General features: G+C 34.8%; 2 protein-coding genes across 3 annotated transcripts; one reads left to right on the forward strand and one right to left on the reverse strand.

Moving 5' to 3' along the window:
- Positions 1 to 474: 474 nt before the first annotated feature.
- On the reverse strand, positions 475 to 9,187 carry LOC123702235. 2 transcript variants are annotated; one of them, XM_045649931.1, is made up of 12 exons: positions 9,013 to 9,187; positions 8,057 to 8,146; positions 7,365 to 7,499; positions 6,784 to 6,915; positions 4,818 to 4,928; positions 4,059 to 4,160; positions 3,337 to 3,481; positions 2,601 to 2,707; positions 2,306 to 2,422; positions 1,569 to 1,659; positions 922 to 994; positions 475 to 599 (listed from the first exon to the last, which is right to left on the reverse strand). In XM_045649931.1, the coding sequence occupies exons 1-12, from the start codon at positions 9,055 to 9,057 to the stop codon at positions 500 to 502; spliced, it is 1,248 nt and encodes a 415-aa protein (XP_045505887.1). In that variant the 5' UTR covers positions 9,058 to 9,187; the 3' UTR covers positions 475 to 499. The 2 variants fall into 2 exon arrangements, with proteins under 2 accessions (XP_045505887.1, XP_045505885.1); XM_045649929.1 differs by lacking the exon at positions 475 to 599 and having other exon boundaries at positions 801 to 994.
- Positions 9,188 to 9,975: 788 nt separating this feature from the next.
- On the forward strand, positions 9,976 to 22,207 carry LOC123702554. Its single transcript, XM_045650332.1, has 12 exons — positions 9,976 to 10,089; positions 11,024 to 11,742; positions 15,954 to 16,149; positions 16,615 to 16,783; positions 17,308 to 18,243; positions 18,322 to 18,436; positions 18,833 to 18,973; positions 19,615 to 20,101; positions 20,376 to 20,508; positions 20,797 to 20,902; positions 21,307 to 21,471; positions 22,053 to 22,207. Exons 2-12 carry the CDS (start codon positions 11,032 to 11,034, stop codon positions 22,155 to 22,157), a joined length of 3,264 nt encoding a protein of 1,087 aa, XP_045506288.1. The 5' UTR covers positions 9,976 to 10,089; positions 11,024 to 11,031; the 3' UTR covers positions 22,158 to 22,207.
- Positions 22,208 to 22,919: the final 712 nt, after the last annotated feature.

The raw sequence follows: 22,919 nt of genomic DNA on the forward strand, positions 1-22,919 counted from the left end.
CTATAATATTTGTGATAATCAAGTGATAATATTAAATTACCTAGCAAAATATACAGTAAATTGTGAAGGATATCTTTAATTTTTATCTAGTTATTCGACGTTTTTCATTTTTGCTAGCCACTAGCTTTCTCTCGATGGCTGCAACTGCTTCGTTAATTTATAAAACCCGCATTATACCCGTTCCCGTGGGATTTCCGGGATTGCGTCATTATCCCGGGATAAAAAGTAGCCTATGTCCTTTCTCGGGTATCAAAATATCTCCATACCAAATTTCATGAAAATTAGTTCAGTAGTTTAGGCGTGATTGAGTAACAGACAGACAGAGTTACTTTCGCTTATAATATTAAGTATGGAGTATGGATTTATGGGCTTTTTGACTTGTATGTCCGTTTGTTTTTCTTTCTGTCACATTGCAATAAAGAAAATTTATTAAGAGATAGGAGGCATTTTATAAATAAATAAAAAGCAACCAAAAACAGTTGTATTCATATATATTTAATCACGAAGCCTTCAAAGTGGCATCTAGTTCAGCGAGTGTCGCAGTCGCCTTTCTCAGCTGCTCAGCTTGCTGCTTCCCGCTGTTAGTCAGCGCTGATAAACTCTCCAAAGACTGTTATCCTTTATAAGTAATTTATAGGCTTTTTGAAGTATAAATACTACTATTATAAATACGAAAGTATAAGTATGTTTGTTTGTCTTTCTGTTACGTCACAATAGAACGTTACTAGGATATTTTTTTTGGCTGGTTATACTTAGTGACTGAAAAACCTCATTCACATGGGAAATTCACAGAAAAAACATTTTTATTCTTATATATTTAATCACGAAGCTTTCAAAGTAGCGTCTAGTTCAGCGAGCGTCGCAGTCGCCTTTCTCAGCTGCTCAGCTTGCTGCTTCCCGCTGTTAGTCAGCGCTGATAAACTCTCTCGGAGGTACGCTATCCGCGCTGCGACTTTTTCCTTTTCCTCTGTCAGTAATTTGTGAGCTTTTGAACCTGTAATATATTTATTAAAATATTTACTGCGCTTGCCCGGGTATAAATAAATAAATAAATAAAATAATTTGGCAAGATTCAGAAATACCTACCAAAATCCTCGCCTTACTCGGTATATCCAAGACGCGACCTTCAAATTTCAACGCGTCTAAAGATTCACTTCAAAATATATTATATTATTACTAGCTGTGCCCCGCGGTTTTACCTGCTTTGCTTCGCTCCTGTTGGTCTTAGCGTGATGATATATAGCCTACTACGTTCCCGTTGGATTTCCGGGATAAAACCTATCCTATGTGTTAATACAAATTACCCTCTATATTATGTGTGCTAAATTTCATTGTAATCTGTTCAGTAGTATTTGCGTAAAAAGTGTCACAAACACACACATACACATCCTCACAAACGTTCGCATTTATAATATTAGTAGGATAGCCTTCCTCGTTAAATGGGCTATCTAACACCAAAATATATTTTCAAATCGGACCAGTAGTTCCTGAGATTAGCGCGTTCAAACAAACAAACTCTTCAGCTTTATAATATAAGTATAGATTAGATCAGAAAAACATATACATACCTAATAAAGGTATATAATCACCAGCCCTTTCGTCTCTGATATCCAAAGTGAACCACTCCTCCATATCATCAGAGTCTGATGATGGAAAGTCCTGCAAATATCATCAAAAACGGTTCAGTATTCTTCATAAAAAGAGATATAATATGTTGTGCAAGGAAACTAAACTGTGTATTGTATCGAAGTTTTTTTCCTAATTATAATATGCTTAGAAAATAGAAAAAGTTTAATAAAAATCGGTTTAGTACTAACTAAAACTTAATAAATATGCGACTGAAAATATTGCAACTGCTTCTGTGTAATTTCCAAAATCGGTCGAGCACTTTCTAGCTTCAACAAACATACCAAAAAGAAAAAGCGAGTATTTCTTTTTATAACGCAAATAAATCATCCTTATTGTCCTAGAGAATAATGTAACTTTAGAACAAAGCATGTTCAAAACTCTCCGTTCTGGACCACCTCCTTGGTACAGTGGTTGACGCGTGAGCGTAGCACCGAGGGGTCCTGGGTTCGATTCCCGGTGGAGACGTAGAAAAAAAATGTCTCGGTCTGGCAGGACACAGAAGGCTGATCACCTACTTGTCCCTAAAGACAATCGATCAGTGAAACAGATGTATAATGCCCCTTACCACACGGGACTTCACTTTATGTTCAAAAGTAAAGCAGTTTCCGACCTCAACCCAAACATACATACAAAAATTAATATTTAAATAAATAAATAAATAAATAAAAATACATACATCATACAAAGAATCGTCGTCTGAATTAGAATCACAATCGGACGGCACTTCTTCGTCCATTTCCTCTGGCTTCATAATGTCTTGTTTATTTTCTTTCATTGCTTCCATAACTGATTCCTGCAAATATAATTTATATTAAACTAGCTTTCCGCCTGCGGCTTTATCTATTAAAAAAAACCGCATCAAAATTCGTTGCGTAGTTTTAAAGATTTAAGCGTACAAAGGGACATAGGGACAGAGAAAGCGACTTTGTTTTATACTACGTAGTGATTACTAAAGAAAATAATCTATACACCTCATCAAAATCTTCGTCCAGGAATTCTTCATAAAACTGTTCAACGTCTTCCGTTTTCACGTGCGTCTCTGGTTCCTCTTGCTTTATGCTCTTCAATTCGGGTTTGTCTGTAAAGTAAATATAGATTGTTGAATATAGAAGATATAACAAATTTTTACCGAGATGCTAGGCGTAGCTCCGGTTTGGCAAAAAGACGCGAGTTCGAATCCGGCCTCGTGATCGAATTGTTTTTGAATTCGATATTTTTGGTTTTATGGCATTCAAATCCATACTAATAATATGATAAAGACGAAAGTAACTCTGTCTGTCTGTCTGTTACTCAATCACGCTTAAACTACTGAACCAATTTGCATGAAATTTGGTATGGAGATATTTTGATACCCGAGAAAGGACATAGGCTACCTTTTATTGCGAAATATGTCCCACGGGTGAAGCCGGGGCGGACCGCTAGTACTTTATATACATAAATTTGTAAAGCTAGATAATAATTTTTTAGTATAAAAAAGCGGACGCATGATCAATTCAGCCACCCAAATCGCGCTCGGTGATCGAATTTTTTCTATTCTTTATAAATTTATACGAATTGTTTTTACTCTTTTAAATTTTTATTTGTCATACATATGAATGTTTCAGCGCTTCTTCTAGTGAGTAATAAGTTGGTAGTCATCTATCAACACTAACTACTAAATTTTACTGCCATTTAACATTATCTGTAAGTACTATCTTTCTTTCTTACCTCCCGATCTATCAACGGTGACAACTTTCTTAGTGACGGTTATAGTTGGTCTGATAACTCCAGATTTGGTCGTACTTTTAGACGCGACATTGTTAAGCCTCTTCACACCGAACATTCTTTTAACGGTCGCCGCTTCGTCTGAAGACTGAAATAATAAATAAATAAATATTTCGGACAAATTTCACACACGGCACGATCTGATCCCATACTAAGCTTTCGCTTGTGTTATGGAAACCAGATGGCTGATAAACATACATATATAATTTTTAATAAATACTTATATAGATAATTAACACCCAGACACAGAGCAAACATCTATGTTCATCACACAAATATTGCCTCGGGTGGGGATCGAACCCACGACCTCTGGCTTGGAAGGCAGGGCCACTACCAACCAAGCCAACCGGTCAGTCAGTCAATATAATAAATAAATATATTAATTCATTGACTAGCTTTGCGCCAGCGACTTCGCCCGCATAGTCAAAGAAATACCCGCACGATTCCCGTACCCGTGGGGTTTCCGGGATAAAACATAGGCTATGTTTTATCCCGGATATCCCTTTCTTAGGTCTCAACCTATTTCTGTACCAAATTTTAAGTAAATGCAAGTAGTAATTTTTGAGTGTAGCCCGGACATACAGGCAAAATTTTACATAAAAACAAAAACACTAGTACGAACGTGACATATTATGTTTTGTCTCCCTCACTCTTATGGAACTCACCATAAAGCTATCCACGTCACTCATGTCTTCGGGCTCCGCTTTCGTTGGCGGCTTTTTCATTAGTACATTCTTGGCAACTTTTAATTTTCTTATGTTTGCTCCCTGAAAATAATTAAAAAAAATTAAATATATTTTTGTAATATTACGTCAGCTGTGTAATGTATTGGTTTAATTTTTAATTTCTCAAAGTTACAGCAATGTCTCCACATCTAAATCAGTTAAATTTTAATAGCGGATTCTAAATATTATTTCTTTGTTTATTCAAAAACTCCATGTATAAAAACTTATCATTAGCATGTTAAATTTTTAACTAACATAGGTTAACATATTTACATATTTTTGTTAAATGAGTTCAAAATCAAAAACCTCCCATACATACAAATATAGGTTTCAGAGTTTAATTTATTACATACTAGCGGTCCGCCCCGGCTTCGCCCGTGGTATATGTTTACGTTTTCTCTACATAAGAACCGTCTTCGTACTTCAAGGAATATAATAAAAAAAGAATTATCGAAATCGGTTCAGCCGTTCTCGAGTTATGCGCTTACCAACACATTTTGCGATTCATTTTTATTTATAAGATTATATATGTGCATATCTCTTAAATATTGTTAAAAATTAATTCGATTTAATTTAACTTATCACTCTTACAAACATAAGACTCCTCTTAGGAAATTGCTATAAAAATATTCCATAAAATACAAAAAAAAATAATCGACTTAAATAAAAAAAAAAAAAAAACTATAGCTGAAAACTTACACGGAACATTTGTTCTTCATCATCATCAGTCGATTCTTCCTTCTTTAGAACCTCCATTTTCTTCTTCACCGCTTTCACTTTACCGCTGTGATCGTCTTCGCCGAGCATTCTCTGAAAATTGGATAAAACAATAAAATGTTACATTGTATAAGAAGTAACAGCTTTAAAACCTAACTAGCTTCCGCCCACGACTTTGTACGTTTTTCCCCGTTCCCGCAAGAATTTCGGTAAATCCTTTCTTAGGGGACGCCTACGTTATGACATCTACCTGCATGCCAAATTTCAGCCCGATACGTCCAGTGGTTTGGGCTGTGCGTTGATAGATATCAGTCACCTTTGATTTATTTAAAATATAGATTTTATATAGATAAATCTATACTAATATTATAAAGCTGAAGAGTTTGTTTGTTTATTTGTTTGAACGCGCTAATCTCAGGAAACACTGGTCCGATTTGAAAAATTATTTCGGTGTTAGATAGCCCATTTATCGAGGAAGGTTATAGGCTTTATATCATCACGCTAAGAGCAATAGGAGCGGAGCACTGCGGGTAAAACCGCAGGGCACAGCTAGTTATACATATAAACCTTCCTTTCCAATCAATCTATCTATTAAAAAAATCGCATCAAAATCCGTTGCGTACTTTTAAAGATTTAAGCATACAGCCCCCCTAGCCAAGTGGCTTTCTGTTAGCGTAGCGTTCAATAGAATAGACTACGAATGTATGAGATTGACGTAAGCTGTAGATACGTATCTACAGCTTACGTCAATCTCATACATTCGTAGTCTATTCTATTGAACGCTGTAGATAGATCTACAGCTTAAGTCAATCTCATACATTCGTAGTCTATTCTATTGAACGCTGTAGATAGATCTACAGCTTACGTCAATCTCATACATTCGTAGTCTATTCTATTGAACGCTGTAGATAGATCTACAGCTTACGTCAATCTCATACATTCGTAGTCTATTCTATTGAACGCTGTAGATAGATCTACAGCTTACGTCAATCTCATACATTCGTAGTCTATTCTATTGAACGCTACGCTAACAGAAAGCCACTTGGCTAGGGGGGCAGGTAGTGATAATAGTTCATTGAATATTTTAAAAACAAATAAGTACTTGGTGCGTGATCTACCATCGATATCGAAATCAAAAATTTAGCTTTTAGAGATTTTTGTCTGTTTGTATGTATACGTTACGGGCCACGTGATTAACTGGGCTTTATTAATAAGGACCAGCCAATATTGATACGGCCCAAGAGCGAAGGGCAAAGTGATTAAGTTATTACTTTGACCGACCCTTATTAATAATTCCCGACAGTCCATGGTCCATGAAATTAGTAAGTGTTTGAGATAGCTTGAATTTATCACTTGGATCCAGCAGTATGAAAAAAATAACACTTCAGTTCACCTATTTTATTACTTTGGCCAAAAAAACGTGGGCTTTATTCATAATGACCAGGAAAAGTGATTAATCATGCTATTTTAATCTCATAGCCCGATTGAGTAGGGCATTATGAATACAGACCGGCCATTATTAATAGTGCCTGAACTTATCAAATTGCCCGTAACATATTATTATATATATAAATCTCGTGTCACAATGTTTGTCCTCAATAGACTCCTAAACCACTTAACCGATTATAATAAAATTCGCACACCATGTGCAGTTCGATCCAACTTGAGAGATAGGATAGGTTTTATCCCGGAAATCCCTCGGGAACGGGAACTATGCGGGTTTTTCTTTGAAAACGCGGGCGAAGCCGCGGGCGGAAAGCTAGTATATTATAATATCCGGGCTAATCTCAAAAGATTTACTTCAATTTTTGCATGAATGTTACTGACAAAACTCAACATATAGGATTTATGTACATCATCATGCTGAGATCAATAGAAGCGGAGCAATGCGGGTAAAACCGCGGGCCACAGCTAGTATTATAAAAAATCACCGACTAAACAGACATACCAATAATTCATCAGTATCATGTCCATCATCGTCCGACTGTTTCGTGGACTCGTCCAATTCACTCTCCCCTTTCGCGTCTTCATTGTTCGTCTTTCCCGCGAAAAATGTATCCGCGCCATCTTGTTGTTCTGTCTGAAAAAAATAAAACAAAGAATATAAACAATGAACATAAAAGTGATGTCCCGTATCCCCTAGTGGGGTATGGAGCAGATGCATTATGCACACATCTGTTTCACTGATCGATTTTCTTTAAGGACAAGGTGATCAGCCTTCTGTAAACTGCCAGACCGAGATAGTTTTTTCTTCATCACCACCAGGAACCCAGGACCTCGTTCCTGGGTTCGATTCCTGGTTCAGTTCTATGCTTAAGAATTATTTATAATCTTTAAAATTATTAACATATGTAATGAAGCGATGAATGTATTTTAATAAATGATGATACTTGTAGGTTATTCTTTTCAAAACAAATATTTTTCTTTCATGTAACAAGCACAACAACAAAAAATTTCTTTTGGTAGTTTAGTATTTGAACACAATATTATATCACATAAGTAAGAAAAAATAAAACAAACAAATCATACCATACTATTCTCCATATCCCCTAGAGCCTGTTCAATATCCTCCGTCTGATGCTGCTCCTCATCAGCCACATGGTCTGCGTCCAAACTGGACAATGTACTGTCGTGGCTCGCCGTGTTGTCTAGACGTTCTTCTTGCTGTTGTATATAAATGTATTGAAATTTAACATTAATTGAAAAAGAAATATTATAAAAGACAATAAAAAGAGTATGAGATTTGTACTATGTAGGATGTTTTTTTTTAATTAATAAAATGCAAATAGTGAACTTGTTTCTTCATGGAGTCTAGGTCTAGGTCTTTCGTTTAAACATTCCAAGAAAGAAGAAAATAATTACACTATAAATTGAGAACTTCCATCGTTTTTGAGAATATTCGTTAAAAGTATGTATTCTATTAAGTATGTAATTTAAATATTTTTTTCAACACACCATCCAAAACTGTATGCATTTCTGTTCCATGACCACTCATTGACCACCGAACGGCCCAATGAGACCGTGACACAATAGATTTTCTATTGTGTCTGTGATTCCGGGGGCTGAGGGGTTAATAAAGGTCAAAAGTAGGAGTTGGGGGAGGCCACGAAACAAATTAGAGATTTAATTTAATAATTCTGTCATATGTATATACTTTGTTGAAAATATTTATTTGGTAAAATAGTAGGCTAAATAAATAAAGACATATGTATTACACTTACCATATTACCATCATCGTCAGTAAGCAAGCCTTCACTTAACCATTCTTCCTGGCCCTCATCTAACTCTTCTTCAATACCTGGCTCTGAACCCTGAAATCATAAATCTATATTATATTCTTAACTATCGGTCCGCCCCGGCTTCGCCCGTGGTACATATTCACGTTTTCTCTACATAAGAACCATCCTCATACTTCAAGGAATATAATAAAAAAAGAATTAAAGAAATCTGTTCAGCCGTTCTCGAGTTATGCGCTTACCAACACAATAAGCGATTCATTTTTATTATATATAGATTCTTAACAAGTAAAGCACTATTGTGCATATAGAAATTAGTTCACAGTAAAGAACAGGCTCATTATTATTTTATTATGTATAAAGAACACAAGATATTTTTTATATAACTTATATTAACATGTAATAGTTCATGGAACCACTACAGTTTACTGATGAAAAAAACAACTACAGAGTTCTTTAAAACTCTACTAATTGATAGTAAATAATTTGTATTTATTACAAAGTCGAAGTTATTCAGTTTGTAAAAAATTGTGAATAAATAAATTTTGAATTTGAACTTGGAATTTCAAAAGTGCTTCTAAAACTAGATTAGTTGGAGAAATAAAAATTTGAGTTTGATACAGAAATGTAGGTAGGTACTCCAAATTCTTTAAGTTCTTTGCTACTAGGTACAAAAATTTGAAAATAATAGCATTTAGAAACATTTTCGTTCATAATTCAATAATTAAAGGTGCCTCTAGTATTATTCAAAGGACACAGATGGCTACTTGTTCTTTATGAAAAATCGATCAGTGAATCACATGTATGAATAATGCATCAGCCATATCCCAATAGTCAAGAAACTTTACTTTTTTAGTATTATTTGAAATCATAATGTTTGTCAATTTTAATATAACAATTTAAAGTTAATCGATAAATGATAAAATGTTATTAGGACATACGTCTAGTTTCGACATCTTTGCTGCTGGTTCCTCGATGTCCGACATTATTGCACTTAAATCCTTTTATTAATTCACGATTATGTTTAAAAATTATATCTTTATTACTAAAAATCTTTAAAATTAACCTATTCTTGCGGCGTCTATTGATTGTTTTTGAATTTTTCGACAAGGACAATGACAACTGACAATTGACATTAGATATTGATATGTGACATGTGTGTTCAGCTTGCGAACCATAAAATCTAAGAGCTAGCGCGCAAGAGCAACTTTTGTCTCCGCAACTATTTTGTCTCTCCCATCAACTCTATGGAAAGTTGCGTCGCTACGTGCGCGCACTTTCTTACTAGCCCATAGAGTTGATGGGAGAGACCTGTGGGAGAGACAAAATAGTTGTGGAGATAAAAGTTGCTCTTGCGCGCTAGCTCTAACGGTGAATTTACACAAATATTCTATGTTGTTCGCATATTCTTCTTCCCTTTGATTACGTTCAAAAACCGAATATGAATACGCGAATATCAAGGCGAATAGCGAGTGCACTGTTTATACAATCATGCTTGTTCGTTATTCGTTTACTGTTCTGTGGTTATTCGCATCGTTAATCGCCTTGCTATTCGCAAGAATGTGTAAATGCACCACAGTTTTGCTGCAAGTTGCTCTTTGGATAATACGCCAATCGCCAATGTATAATATGTATGCACAGCACTTGGAAAAATGATGAAAATAAGCCGTTCATCAAGTTTATATGTTCAAAATAATTTCTGCATTAATCGATATATAATATTATTTTTTAATGTGTTTGATCAGTTCTGTGCTAGTGGCTGGGATGCGTATATTTTCAGTTATTTTCGTACGTTTGATTTTCGCAAATGAAAAAACAGAGAAAAAGGTTTTGAACACCTGTATTTGGGTCAAGGCGTTGCCATAACAACGGTATGGTCACAAAAATGCTTTGGATATTGTACATGTCAAAGAATTATATAAATTGCAACATGTTTTATGTGACTGGAAGTTTTTATTTTATGAAAAGCTAAGTGCACAATACAGTAAATGTGGAACCAATCTGAGGGTATATTGGAAGTAAGTTAATTATTTTTGTTTATGGTCTTTGCACGAAATTTAATTTAAAATACCGGAATGAAATTCATCAATTTCATCCAGATAATCTAGAATAGGTACTCTTTTATGGAATGCGATCAACCTGAACACTAAAGTCTATATTATTCGTAGAGTATTTACCCGTAATTATACATAACGTAAAAAGTAGGTATTATAATAAACATACCCTGAGCCCTGACTACCCATAATATTTGAATACTAGCGGTCCGCCCCGGCTTCGCCCGTGGTACATATTTCGCAATAAAAAGTAGCCTATGTCCTTTTTCGGGTATCAAAATATCTCCATACCAATTTTCATGCAAATTGATTCAGTTGTTTAGGCGTGATTGAGTAACAGACAGACAGACAGACAGAGTTACTTTCGCATTTATAATATTAGTATGGATTATGCGCCCTAGTTCTTTGGTAGTGAAGGGTGTACCTACTTACTCCGTGGTACGTAATAGCAAATTTAAAATGTACATTTACGCGATTCCCATTACTTAACTAATATTATATCTAAATATTTAAGTAATAAAGTGAAAAATTTTAATTCTTCACTAGATAATATTGATAAAATTTAAACATACGAAAATACTAGACTATAAGCACCACAATTTCTAAAGTCATCTACTCAAGAAAAACCCTCATAGTTCCCATTCCCCTAATAAAAATTATCTTAAGTTTTACTTTCATGAAAATCTGTTCAGCAGTTTTTGCGTGAAGGAGTAACAAACAAACATACTTGCAATCTAAATGCGAAAATGAATTGTTTATGGTGCATGTACCTATTTCTTTGCTTGTTCTGACAAAAAAAAAGACTTTGGCACGATAGGCTATAATCAGGGCTAATATGGCCTGTAATTTTAATTATTCTATTCCGTAAAATATAATCGACGAAAACTCTGTTTTTTAGGCCCAAACATGCACACCGCACGAAAATCGTCCGATATTAAAAGTAAAACAAAAGAGAAATCAAAGGATGATATACCACCGAAAAAAGAAAACGAGAAACTCAAAAAGAGTGTGTACAGTGTATCTACTCCGAGGCCATATCTTCAACCATCCACTACAGCAGATATATATTCAAGACAAAACAGTGCTTTGAAAGCACCAAAGAAGTCTACACAACCTACTTCTAAGAATACCGTGTCACCAATGAAGAATTTATTAAAAGCTTCACCATCTTTGACACAGATTAAAAAAACAGGCGTGAAAAAAACAGAACCTGTCAATACTAAGGCTAAGGCTGTTCCAGATACAACCAGGTCGAATAAAACGCCGCGCTCGTCGAAAAATTTGCCATTCACGAATGTGACTGTAAATTCTCCAGCTGTTAAGAGAAAACTGGTTTCTGAATTTGAAACAAAATTGGAAGATCCCAAAAATAATCGTGAATCAAGACATAAAGTACTGGAAGATACGAAAGTGTCTTCGAATAAGGTTAAAGTAGTTGCAAAAGACGTAGAAAGTAAAGAAAGACAAAGAACTAAAACTAGAACTTTAGATGAAGGCGAAGTGAAGATATTGACGCCTGATGCAGTTGATAATAATGCTGAAATGTTGAATTTGGCACAGAAACTAAAAGCTCAACCGAAAGCGTTTTTTGTTGATCTGAACGGAGAACAATCACAGGTAATTACATTTTTCCATGATTTTATGATAAAACTAGCATCCGCCCACGACTTTGCATCCCCGTTCTTCCCCGTTCCCGCAAGAATTTCGGGAAATCCTTTCTTAGCGGATGCCTACGTCATAGCATCTACCTGCATGCCAAATTTCAGCCCGATACGTCCAGTGGTTTGGGCTGTGCGTTGATAGATCACTATATCAGTCACCTTTGAGTTTTATATATAAAGATAATTTCTATTCAATATTCCATAACTGTCTTGTATATTATATTCATGAAAGGTTTTATTCTGAACTAGTTACTCGTCCCAGCTCCGCCTGGGTGGATCCGGAATAAAAACAAAAATAAAATACCTTCAGACCATTGTAATTTTCTATTGGTAGCGATCGCTCTGGGGTAGCGCGCTCCATCTTAGGCCACATCTTAGTTTACCATCAGGCAAGATTGTGGCCAAGCGCTCCCCTAGTATACAATAAAAAAATGGTTGTTTAAAAATTAATGAATCCAATATGTCTATTTTATTTAAAAATTCGTTAGGAATCGAAATGGTTTTTAACCGACTTCAAATGATTCTTGGAGGAATTCTGAGGATGAGGATTTCTTCTTGGATTGATTCGCGTCTATCTTGGAATCACCAAATAAAGGAGGTTCGTAGAAAGGTTTTTGCTGCTGCGGGTTCGCTCCGTCGCTTACGTAATTTTCTGCCGATACCGACTAAGATTGCGCTCGTCCAAACACTCCTTTTACCTATCATAGATTATGCTGATGCGTGCTAACGTAACGGCACCGGTTTCCGACTAGCCTCCTCTATCCGACCATTTTGATTTTTATTTGATAAAACGTTTAAAATACGCGTGACACTCGTGAAACTGAAGGCTTTCGATTCAATCACTTATCGTACGTCATCTGTCCAAAATTGGGTTTCAAATTTTAACCGACATTTCGTCAATCCAAGAAAAGCTAGGCGAGGGTGTAGTTTGTATTGAATTGAATGCGAAAAAAACATAAAACGGTGAAAATAAACATTTGGATTTTTACGCTAAATACTCTGGTAAGTTTGTGGTTAATTTACTTTGAACGTTTTATTGGTGTTTTAAATTATTAATTTTAAAATATACATGCAAAGATAGCGTGTTTTTATAGGTTTTTTTGGACAAATAATTATGGACGGAATGAGGAGCTTTTCAAAATAACAACATTCCGAAATCCGACCGAATCGGTCGGTAAACGGAATTTCGCACTTTGTAAAAGAAGGTAATTATCTATTATGCATGTTGTTTTGTGGAGGTTTCGTATTAAGTTATTTATTCTAAACGCTATGCTTATATACTACACCTGTATGCGACCAATGCTAACTTTAATGGATTATTTGTAATATACGTTTTAACTGACACTCTTTTTTGATTTTTTCGTTATTCATTTACAAAGACCGGTCTGGTTTAAAACCCCTATATTTTACGTTTATGACACATAATTGCATAACTACGAAATTGTGAGATCTTTATAAGTGTACATATGAAATAGAAATGAACTAAAAATGAATATCAATTTCGGTTTAGAGGCTTTATTACGCAAATTTAGGTTTGGTCGGAATCTAGGTGCGATATATTTCCCTGTTTCCGTCCAACTGGGTTGCTTTTGCTTGCGCTGTGCTTGAGTGAAATTGCATGCGTTTATTTCAGGTCATCATCATGAGTGATAAAAAAGAGGCTGAAGTAGGTATTCTCATTAGCTGAAATAATACTTTTGGTGAAATGGATTTTAGAATTGGGCAAAGTAGTCAATGGGACATTCTAATTTAGTGTGGATGTGCCAGTGAGGCATATTATGAGTTTGCGTTTGAGTAAATGTAATTTTAAACTACTAAAGTCTAACATAGAGTTAGTTTTTGTTGTTATAATAAATGCTTAAATATTATTTAAAACTAGCGGTCCGCCCCGGCTTCGCCCGTGGTATATATTTAAAATATCTCTCCATAAGAACCATCCTCGTACTTCAAGTAATATAATAAAAAAAGAATTATCGAAATCGGTCCACGCGTTATGCAGTGAAAAGTCGAAACGGGTTTTTACGAATTTCCATTGTATTTCTATTACCATAAAGTTGATTTTAGTAGAAAATATTTGACTGGTCGGAATCTAGCTACTCAGTGGTCGGAAACACGTGTATTTGTACTCAGTCGGTCGGAAAATGGTGCTTTCAGTTAATTTCCAGTCGTGACAGTTAAAATCCAAATTTAGGTAATAAAAAGCCATTATGAAATACAATTATGTGCATATTTTAAAATAAAAGTTCGTAATCTTTCATAATATCATTTTTTCTTATGACCTCTAGAGTATTTAATTTATCTTTTAAAGGATTCATTTAGCCGTATCAATCAGTGGTCGGTATTCGGTGCCATTACGTTATCCTGACCTCTACGAATACCACCTAGACTGCCTTGAGCGCCTTCAGAATTTCTGCATAAGATTTGTGTTTGGCTTGCGCAAATACGATCACGTCTCCGAGTTTCGCACTAAGCTCAAATGGCTTCCCATCCGTCTTCGCCGAAATACTCATATCCTTCACCTCCTGTACTGTGTTCTGTTCGATCCGAGAACTCCGCGATACTTAAAAGAGAGATTTGAGTTCCTTGTGTCTAACGTCAACCCGACGCGTTCCTCTAATAAACATCGTCTAGCAATGCCACCGCATGTCAATCATGTTTACAATTCTTCGTTCACTGTGCGTGCCATTAGACTTTGGAATGCTTTACCCTTAGACATAAGAGCAGCTCAATCTCTATCAACGTTCAAAAACTTACTGAAGCAATTTTATTTATCCAATTAGTCGGTAATTCATTATTTATTTTATTAGTCAATTGTGTCGGTGTGCGTTTTCTATTTTATGTATGTGTATTTGTATATATGTATATGTTTATTTTCATATTGTAATATATACCTATATGTTTGTATCTATTTATATAGTGATTATATTATGTATGTACATTATGTATGTATATATGTGTATGTTTATGTATATTTGTATGCTTTATATTAATATCTATTTATATATAGATTTTTATTTATTTATTTTTTTCTGTTTTTAGTGCACTTTGCCCTGTTTTTTATTACTTTTGCACTGCGTCTCCTTGTCCACCAGGTTGTCTGGAAGAGATCGCTGTCTGAGCGATAAGACCGCCTGTTGTGCTCTTTTATTAACAATGTATTGTGTCCTTACTTGTACTTTTCTCTGTGGTGCACAATAAAGTATTTTTGTTTGTTTGTTGTTTGTTCAAAAAAAGGAGGAGGTTATCAATTCGGCCGGTATGTTTTTTTTTATGTATGTACACCGATTACTCCGAGGTTTCTGAACTGATTTACGTGATTCTTTTTTTGTTCGATGCGGGATGGTGTCGATGTCGAATTAGTCCCATAAAAATTTTATTCGGATAGGCCCAGTAGTTTTTATTTTATAAGCATTTTCGTCTGTATTTGTTAACGCAGTTATTAACTATTATGGAAAATTTATTGTGAGCTAAAATCTAAATATAGATAATTGCTCACAATAAATTTCACTATAACATTAGATTATCAGTTTTATTATCATGTTATTTTAAAAGAAGATGATCTCAAGATTAGAATGGCTCATCGATACTTAGGGACACACATAATATATGCAATTCGCTGATCGAGCTTTTTGTATATGTATGTGTCCACATTGTTTCCCCGACGCTTTTTACTTTTATTAAAGTTATTAGAGACAGTAGTTCATAACGACTAGCTTAAACAACACATGTATATTGTAAAGATCAATAAAGTAATTAAAGAAAAGGCTTTATTATTTGGCAAACTTGGGGGCAGAAGCACTACTCTACAGGTCCTCTTCACAATGGCCAGCGTTGGCCCAACAAATAATCCGATGTTTGCCGCCATTACGGCGATTATGAACAAACATCTACAATGACGGCGATCGTAATTTTACTCGCCCAACGCTGACCATTGTGAAAAGAGCCCATTACAGAATCCGTGGAACGGGGAGACTCTCAGTCTAGTATAAGATCGGCTAAAGTCTTATTTTCTAATTGTTTAATACTCTATCGATTTAACACTATGCATCAAAAACAAGATAATCACATAATACTATGTATTGTTTCTAACATACATTTTCTTATAAATTTATAAAGCATTTGAATGCCATAAAACCAAAAATAACAATTTCATACATTTTCTTCCAGGCACAAAAAGATAAACAATCAAGTGAAGAAGACATAAGCTATGAAGACGACTTCGAGAGTTACGAGTCAGATTTCGATTCGTACCACAGTTCGTCGTCAAGTAAGGTAGATAACGATGCCTCCAGTGAAGTATCGGATACTAAAGATCATGTTGAAGATGATGGGAACACGAAAGAGGAGAAAATGTTGGATTCTGGTAAGAACGAACTTTACGAGTTTTTAGATTTGAAACACGATTTGTGATGCTGTACGCGTGTTTATTTTTAACACGCTTTTTTATATCAATGATCTTATTTAGCTGTTAAACTTTTCTTAAATTAAAATATATTAATATACTTACTACCTTTATAAATTTTTAAAGAATAGAAAAAAATCGATCACCAGGCGGGATTCGAACCCGCGTCCTCCGCCAATCCGGGGCGACGCCTTCACCAACTCGGCCGCCTGTCACCTGCCCGAGAAATCGAATTTATTCTCTTTTTTCAGTTTAATGTGTTTAAGGGACACACCTACGCCATCTATTGTGATAATTGACAATTATCTCAACCAATATGCAACATCAATGATTACAATATGTATTATAACGATGGAACGCGGCCTTTTTGTTGAATTTTAAATTAATGGGTGGTTAGCTAGTTACTTTAGAAATCTGTTTATTTAGGAACCTTCGAACTCCGCGATCGTTCAGCGACCAAAACGAAACCGATGGAATTCATACTCGAAGACACCAACGACAAGAAGGTATCCCTCACAGACGAGGGTTTTCAGGAGATGTCCAGTTCTAGCGCTGTGTCCAGCATGAAGACTGTGCACGTGGAAGTGCTGGAAAGGTATGTTTGCTTTAGCTCTATCTAAGGAGTATAAATGTCCAAATTAGATATATGAATGTCCAGATTAGAACGTTTCCAAGCAGTTAGAATGTCGATATTAACGACGTGGTAAACCGCCAAGTTAGTGAGAGCTCTGCGGCCTTTTTACGGTGACACACTTAGTTACGTTTCCGGCTACGCATCCGAGCAATTATCTCGTATACAAAGTAGGTATAGAAATGCCTGGATTTGCGACGTTGCCAAACCATCAGAAAGGGAATAAGAGCTCTGTATCACAAAGACGACACAGCGACGTTGGAGGCTACGTACTATCTGAGCAGTTAGGATAACACTGTCCAAATTGGCGACGTTGCCAAATCGTCGCCAAGTGAGTTAGGTAGCATGCATTTCAATACTTATCATATTTCATAGGTAAGTAGTTAGTGACATTGCCACGGCGTCTATTATTGTTTTATGAGTTAGTGGACCGATTTACAATGAATTGTTGCGAATAAAACATGTAATTATATTTATTGTTATTACAGACCGTTATTTATTGATTTCACAAAGTCAAAAGAGAATAGAAAAAAGCGTCGCATTTTTGAAAAACTCAAACAGCGAGCGAAAGATATTTTGAGCATGGTAACACTGCATGAAATGTCATTTACGCTGTTTGAAATGAAGCCAATACCGTACGACTTGTATATGGCAACGTTTGGGAAAGCTAATTATACGCAAGTTTCAGTACAAACTTTTGATGATGGTATCTCGCAAGAAGTTCAAACTGAAGATATAGAATTAAATAATAAATGGACACAACATCCAGTCGAATTTACTAATGAAATCGTTTGCGTGACACCCAAAGAAAATAAAGAAAAAGTACATAAAGGGAATGATGATGTTTTAACAAAAGTTACAGATTTAATCAACTTTGATAATAAGTCGCGAAACACTGGAATAGATGACAGTTACAGAACGAATCATTTGCGAGCATATTTGGAACAAAAACATGGTGCTGGAAGCGATGAAACATTACCTTTGGAAATATATGAATCAAAGATTAAAAAGACAGATTTTAGTGTTATTAATTTAAGGAAGTTTTTAAAAAAAGTTGAGGGTAGACTAAGTAATATTTTAAGCACAAACACTGGCAACACTCAAATGTCAAATTTGATAAGCACATCCAAGTTTCCGTTTAGTAAAGATTATGTATCTATATCGATGAAAAATTATAAGAATAACAGTGATTTTATGACAAATACGAAAATAATCGGAATTGTTTTTTCCGAGACGAAGAGTAATTTGATATTTACGATACATGTAAAAAGTAAAACTGATACTCATAAAAGTGTGCTCTGTCTATGGGATCTCAGTATTGCCATGTTAGAACCGATTAAATTATTAATAGCCACAGATAACATAGAGAAAGGTAAATTCAGGGGAAGTACAGATGGCATATTTGTTGCTGCTTTAAAAGATGGGTAAGATTACTTAAAAAACTATGACTTATTCGAATCAATTTGTTCTAAAATGTTAGTTTATAATATTGTATTTTGCAGCACAGTTCATTTATGGGATTTAGCAGAAGAAACTAATTGTTTTGATAGTGGAATTCAGGATAAGGAGGCAGGAGTCAGTGAAAATAAACATAGCCAAAGTAATAGAACAAACCATGTAAGAAATCCTTTATTACAAAATATAATATTCATGCTGAATTTGTGAATTGGTAATATTAACTTTTCATTTATTTTTCCATTCCATAGGTTTTTAACTAATTGTTAAAACAAAAATATGTAAATATTTTTGTTACATACAAAATAAAAACAGAATCCCTCCACGCCATTTTTGAAGTGAAACTTCTTTAGGCGCGTCGAGAGTAAAATTTATATTCTAGATCGAGCCATGGCAATACCGTTACGTCATAGAGTAAGGCGACGATTTTCGTATCTTTGAATCTTGCCAAAGAAGTTTCACTTCCGACACGTGTGCTCGGCATACACGCTCTTTTTTTCTGAAATATTAATAAATTACATTTAAATTATAAAAATATAAGTTCTAAATTTTTTACAGTCAGTCCCTAAAAGATCGTGTGCCTACACAAGCAGTGCTTCAAACATGAATCTGATGCAGCCAATAGACAGAATCGTAGGTTTGGAATTTACGACTAGCAACACTGTTGAGATGGAAAATGGTAATAAAGTTATTGGGCAGGTAAGACAACTTTGTAGTATAAATATTTTTGAGTTATTTTGATAGCTTTTGGTATCTATTAATATTTAAGTTTGTCCTATTAAGCTAACCGTAGTTCGTACGGTCGTACCTATAAGTTAAAATGTAATAAGACGTACATAATATCACTACATAGTATAAAACAAAGTCGCTTTCCCTGTCCCTATGTATGCTTAAAAATCTTTAAAACTACGCAACGGATTTTGATGCAGTTTTTTTTAACCGACTTCAAAAAAAGGAGGAGGTTATCAATACGACCGGTATGTTTTTTTATGTATGAACACCGATTATTCCGAGGTTTCTGAACCGATTTACGTGATTCTTTTTTTGTTCGATGCGGGATGGTGTCGAATTGATCCCATAAAAATTTTATTTGGATAGGCCCAGTAGTTTTTATTTTATGAGCATTTTTGTCTGTATTTGTAAATGTTGCAAGTGCAAGTTTGAAGTCGGTTGTTTTTAACGCAGTTATCACTTGTAATAGATAGAGTGATTTAAGAGGAAGGTTTTAGTATTTAATTTATTAGGTTTTAGACAAAGCGGGCGAAGCCGCGGGTGGTAAGCTAGTAACACATAAACCGTAATATTTCAGTTAAAAAATATTAAATAGTTATTCTTTTTAGGTATTCTCATTACAAAAACGAGGAATACTAACGCTATATTCAATTGTTCAAGAAAAGCAGAAAAACAATACTTACGACATTGGAAAGGCATTCTGGTCGAAGATGCGTTTAGAAAAATATCAATATATTGATTTAGTAGAACACTATGTGCCAATAAACAATTTAACAGATAATATAACAGATTTTAATTTAAACATAGCTAAGAAACGATTAACGAATAAACGAAATGACAAAACTTTGACAGCGAACATTTCCCGCCCAAAATCGTCTTTACGAAGAGTTGACAGTGACAGGCCTAAAAGTGCTGCCAGATTTAAAAGTGTAATTGCGAAAGATTCTAATTGGGAATGTGGTATTGTTTGTAGTGCATTGAAAATAATTAATTTAAACAATATAGATAATTATTTAATAGCCAAGAATTGTGGAGAAGTTTTAAATTGCAAGAGAACAGCGGGGATCTTTAAAGTTTTCAGATTTAATGTTACAAGTAAGTATGTGTGTATTTATTAAAAGGATTAGAAACGAAATAAACTAATAAATTATTTATATACATTCATTTTAATAGGTAACATTTGACAATTCACCAAAATTCAATGACATAACCTTGTAAGGACGGTCTTATAATAATATTATTTATTTCGTTTTCTTAACTAGCAGCTACCTACTACGTGAAAATTTGAACCTATTAATGGTTATAAGAAATTATTATAAGTATAAATTTACTAATTTAGTTGTAATTTAATTATTATAATTTCTTGCAGATGATGCATCTGTAATAACGTTTTTAGAAGCATCTCCAAACGGTCTACCATATTTCTTAGCGGCCACTGATTCTGGAACTATACATCTATGTTCATTATTAACTTCGAGGGTTCTTCTTACATTGGACAGTCGGTAAGATATACATTTTATTTTATTATGTAGAAATGATTTATTGTACCTGTGACGTCATCGAAATTTTATTTGAAGTGAAACTTCCTTAAGCGTTTTGAGAGTAAATGTCGCGTCGCGTGGCATGGCATTACGTGTCAGAAGTGAAACTTCTTTGGCAAGATTCGAAGATCGTCGTTTTACTCCATGATGGGACGGTATTTCCATGACGCGTCCGTGAAATTTAACTCTCAACGCGCATCATGAAGTTTCACTTCAATATAAAGCACGATTTTTTCTTCTATTTCATAGAAAAACACCGTCAATATTGCCTGAAAAATATAATGTGGACAGCAAAGGAAGGTTCGTCGGTACTGTAGCTAAATCTGAAGTTGTTAATAGTGCTTTAGAAACAAACGTAAGTAATTTATCTTAGATTTTCAAAGTAAATCACACATTTCACAGTCTATAGGTACTAATATTATAAAGCTGAAGAGTTTGTTTGTTTGAACGCGCTAATCTCAGGAACTACCGGTCCCATTTGAAAAATGATTTCGGTGTTAGATAGCCCATTTATCGAAGAAGGCTATAACATTACGCTAAGACCAACAGGTTACAGGAGCGGAGGCACGCGGGTGAAACCGCGAAGCGCAGCTAGTTTAAAATAACAGGCTTTCTTTATAAGAGAGACAAAGAGACAGACAGAGAAACGCGCGCACACGGATGACTTCTATAGCAAAAAGTGTCGTAACCTTTGTCGCCCTTTCGCAACGCGGGTTAAAGAACTTCGTTCTAAAAACGTAAAATATTTTTTTCTTGCAGCTGTCAGTAACATCACTAGCATGGTCGCAAACCGATCCGTTCTACATCACTAGTTTAATGGCGAACGGGCGGATGGATGTGTGGATGTTGACACATAGTGACATACATCCATACAGAGTGTATGAAAGAGCGGCGGTTGTGTGTGCAGCGAAGGATAGGAACTTGGTAAGTAATTTTAATGATAATATTATGTTGGGGAATATAATTTATAAAGTAAAAATTCTTTAGGCGCGTTAAGAGTAAAAATTTAAGGTCGCATCATGGCAATACCGACGTCATGGAGTATGGCGACTATTTTTGTATGAATCTTGCCAAGTTTTCACTTTTGACACGTGTGCTCTATACACACGCTCTTTTTTTTATAAAAGAATTAACCAAGGCACGAGCTTATAAATAAAAAAAAATCGTCAAAATCAGTTCACCCAATCGAAAGTTCTGAGGTAACGAACTCAAAAAATAAATACAGTCGAATTACGAAACTCCTCATTTTTAATTCGCTTGAAGATACGATTTAGGTACTTAGAAATTTCGACAGCTATGATGGTAATACAATTACAATATGGCGTCTATTTGTTCCTATTCTTATGGCCTATTCAGATTAGAGTGGTATCCGCATATCCGCTACCGCCGTGGGTAGCGGTATCCCGATGGGTACGCGATTAAATCTCTTACGTAAAATATCTATAATAGAGACCCTTATCGCGTACCGATCGGTATACTCGAAAATCGTAACTATTCTTTTACAGGCTCTTCTCAACACAGAAGGCGATGTGGATATCTACAGAATAAATACAAACAAAGATGAATCTAGCAATTTGGAAGTTTTTAAGAAATATGTATCTCTTTTATAAAACTTTGGGCACTTGCAGTTTAGTATAGAATAAAATATAAAAATATTTAAGTGTATTATTATTTTTCGTCTATCCAACATAATAGTTCAAGATACATCGCCCATTTTTGCAAGTGACTACTATCAAGCTAATTTTCCGTTTGTAGCTTTATTTTGATGAGACACCGAATAATTTCGTGTACGAAAGTCTCGATTGTGGTAGCTAACAGAGATAACAAGGATAAAAATATTTATTACTAACTGATTTTTTTTTGTTCAATCTCAAGATAATTACCTAAATTATTCGAAAAAATATTTGTCCTACAAAATCTATGGTTGGTTCAAAGAGTCCCCCTTTCCAAAGTGTATCGATAACGAGGTCATCATAAATGATTACTAACAAGCTGATTTTTTTGTTTTCACTTAGTTAATGTTTATATAATTCAACAGACATATTGTCCTACAAATTGCGTAATAAATATTTGAGAACCATCAAATCAAAAAATGTTATCCTTGTTATCTCTGTTAGCTACCACAATCGAGAGTTTCGTACACGAAATTATTCGGTGTCTCATCAAAATAAAGCTACAAACGGAAAATCAGCTTGATAGTAGTCACTTGCAAAAATGGGCGATGTATCCTGAACTATAATATTTTTTATCATTTATTATACTAGCTTTCCACCCAAGGCTTTGCCCGCGTTATGAAAGGAAATCACAAAAAGTTTTCGTTCCCGTGGGATTTCCGGAAGACAAATTATCTTATGTGATTTCTTGGATCACAA

The sequence above is a fragment of the Colias croceus genome, chromosome 23 (assembly GCF_905220415.1).
Source record: "Colias croceus chromosome 23, ilColCroc2.1".
Classification (NCBI taxonomy): Eukaryota; Metazoa; Arthropoda; class Insecta; order Lepidoptera; family Pieridae; genus Colias; species Colias croceus.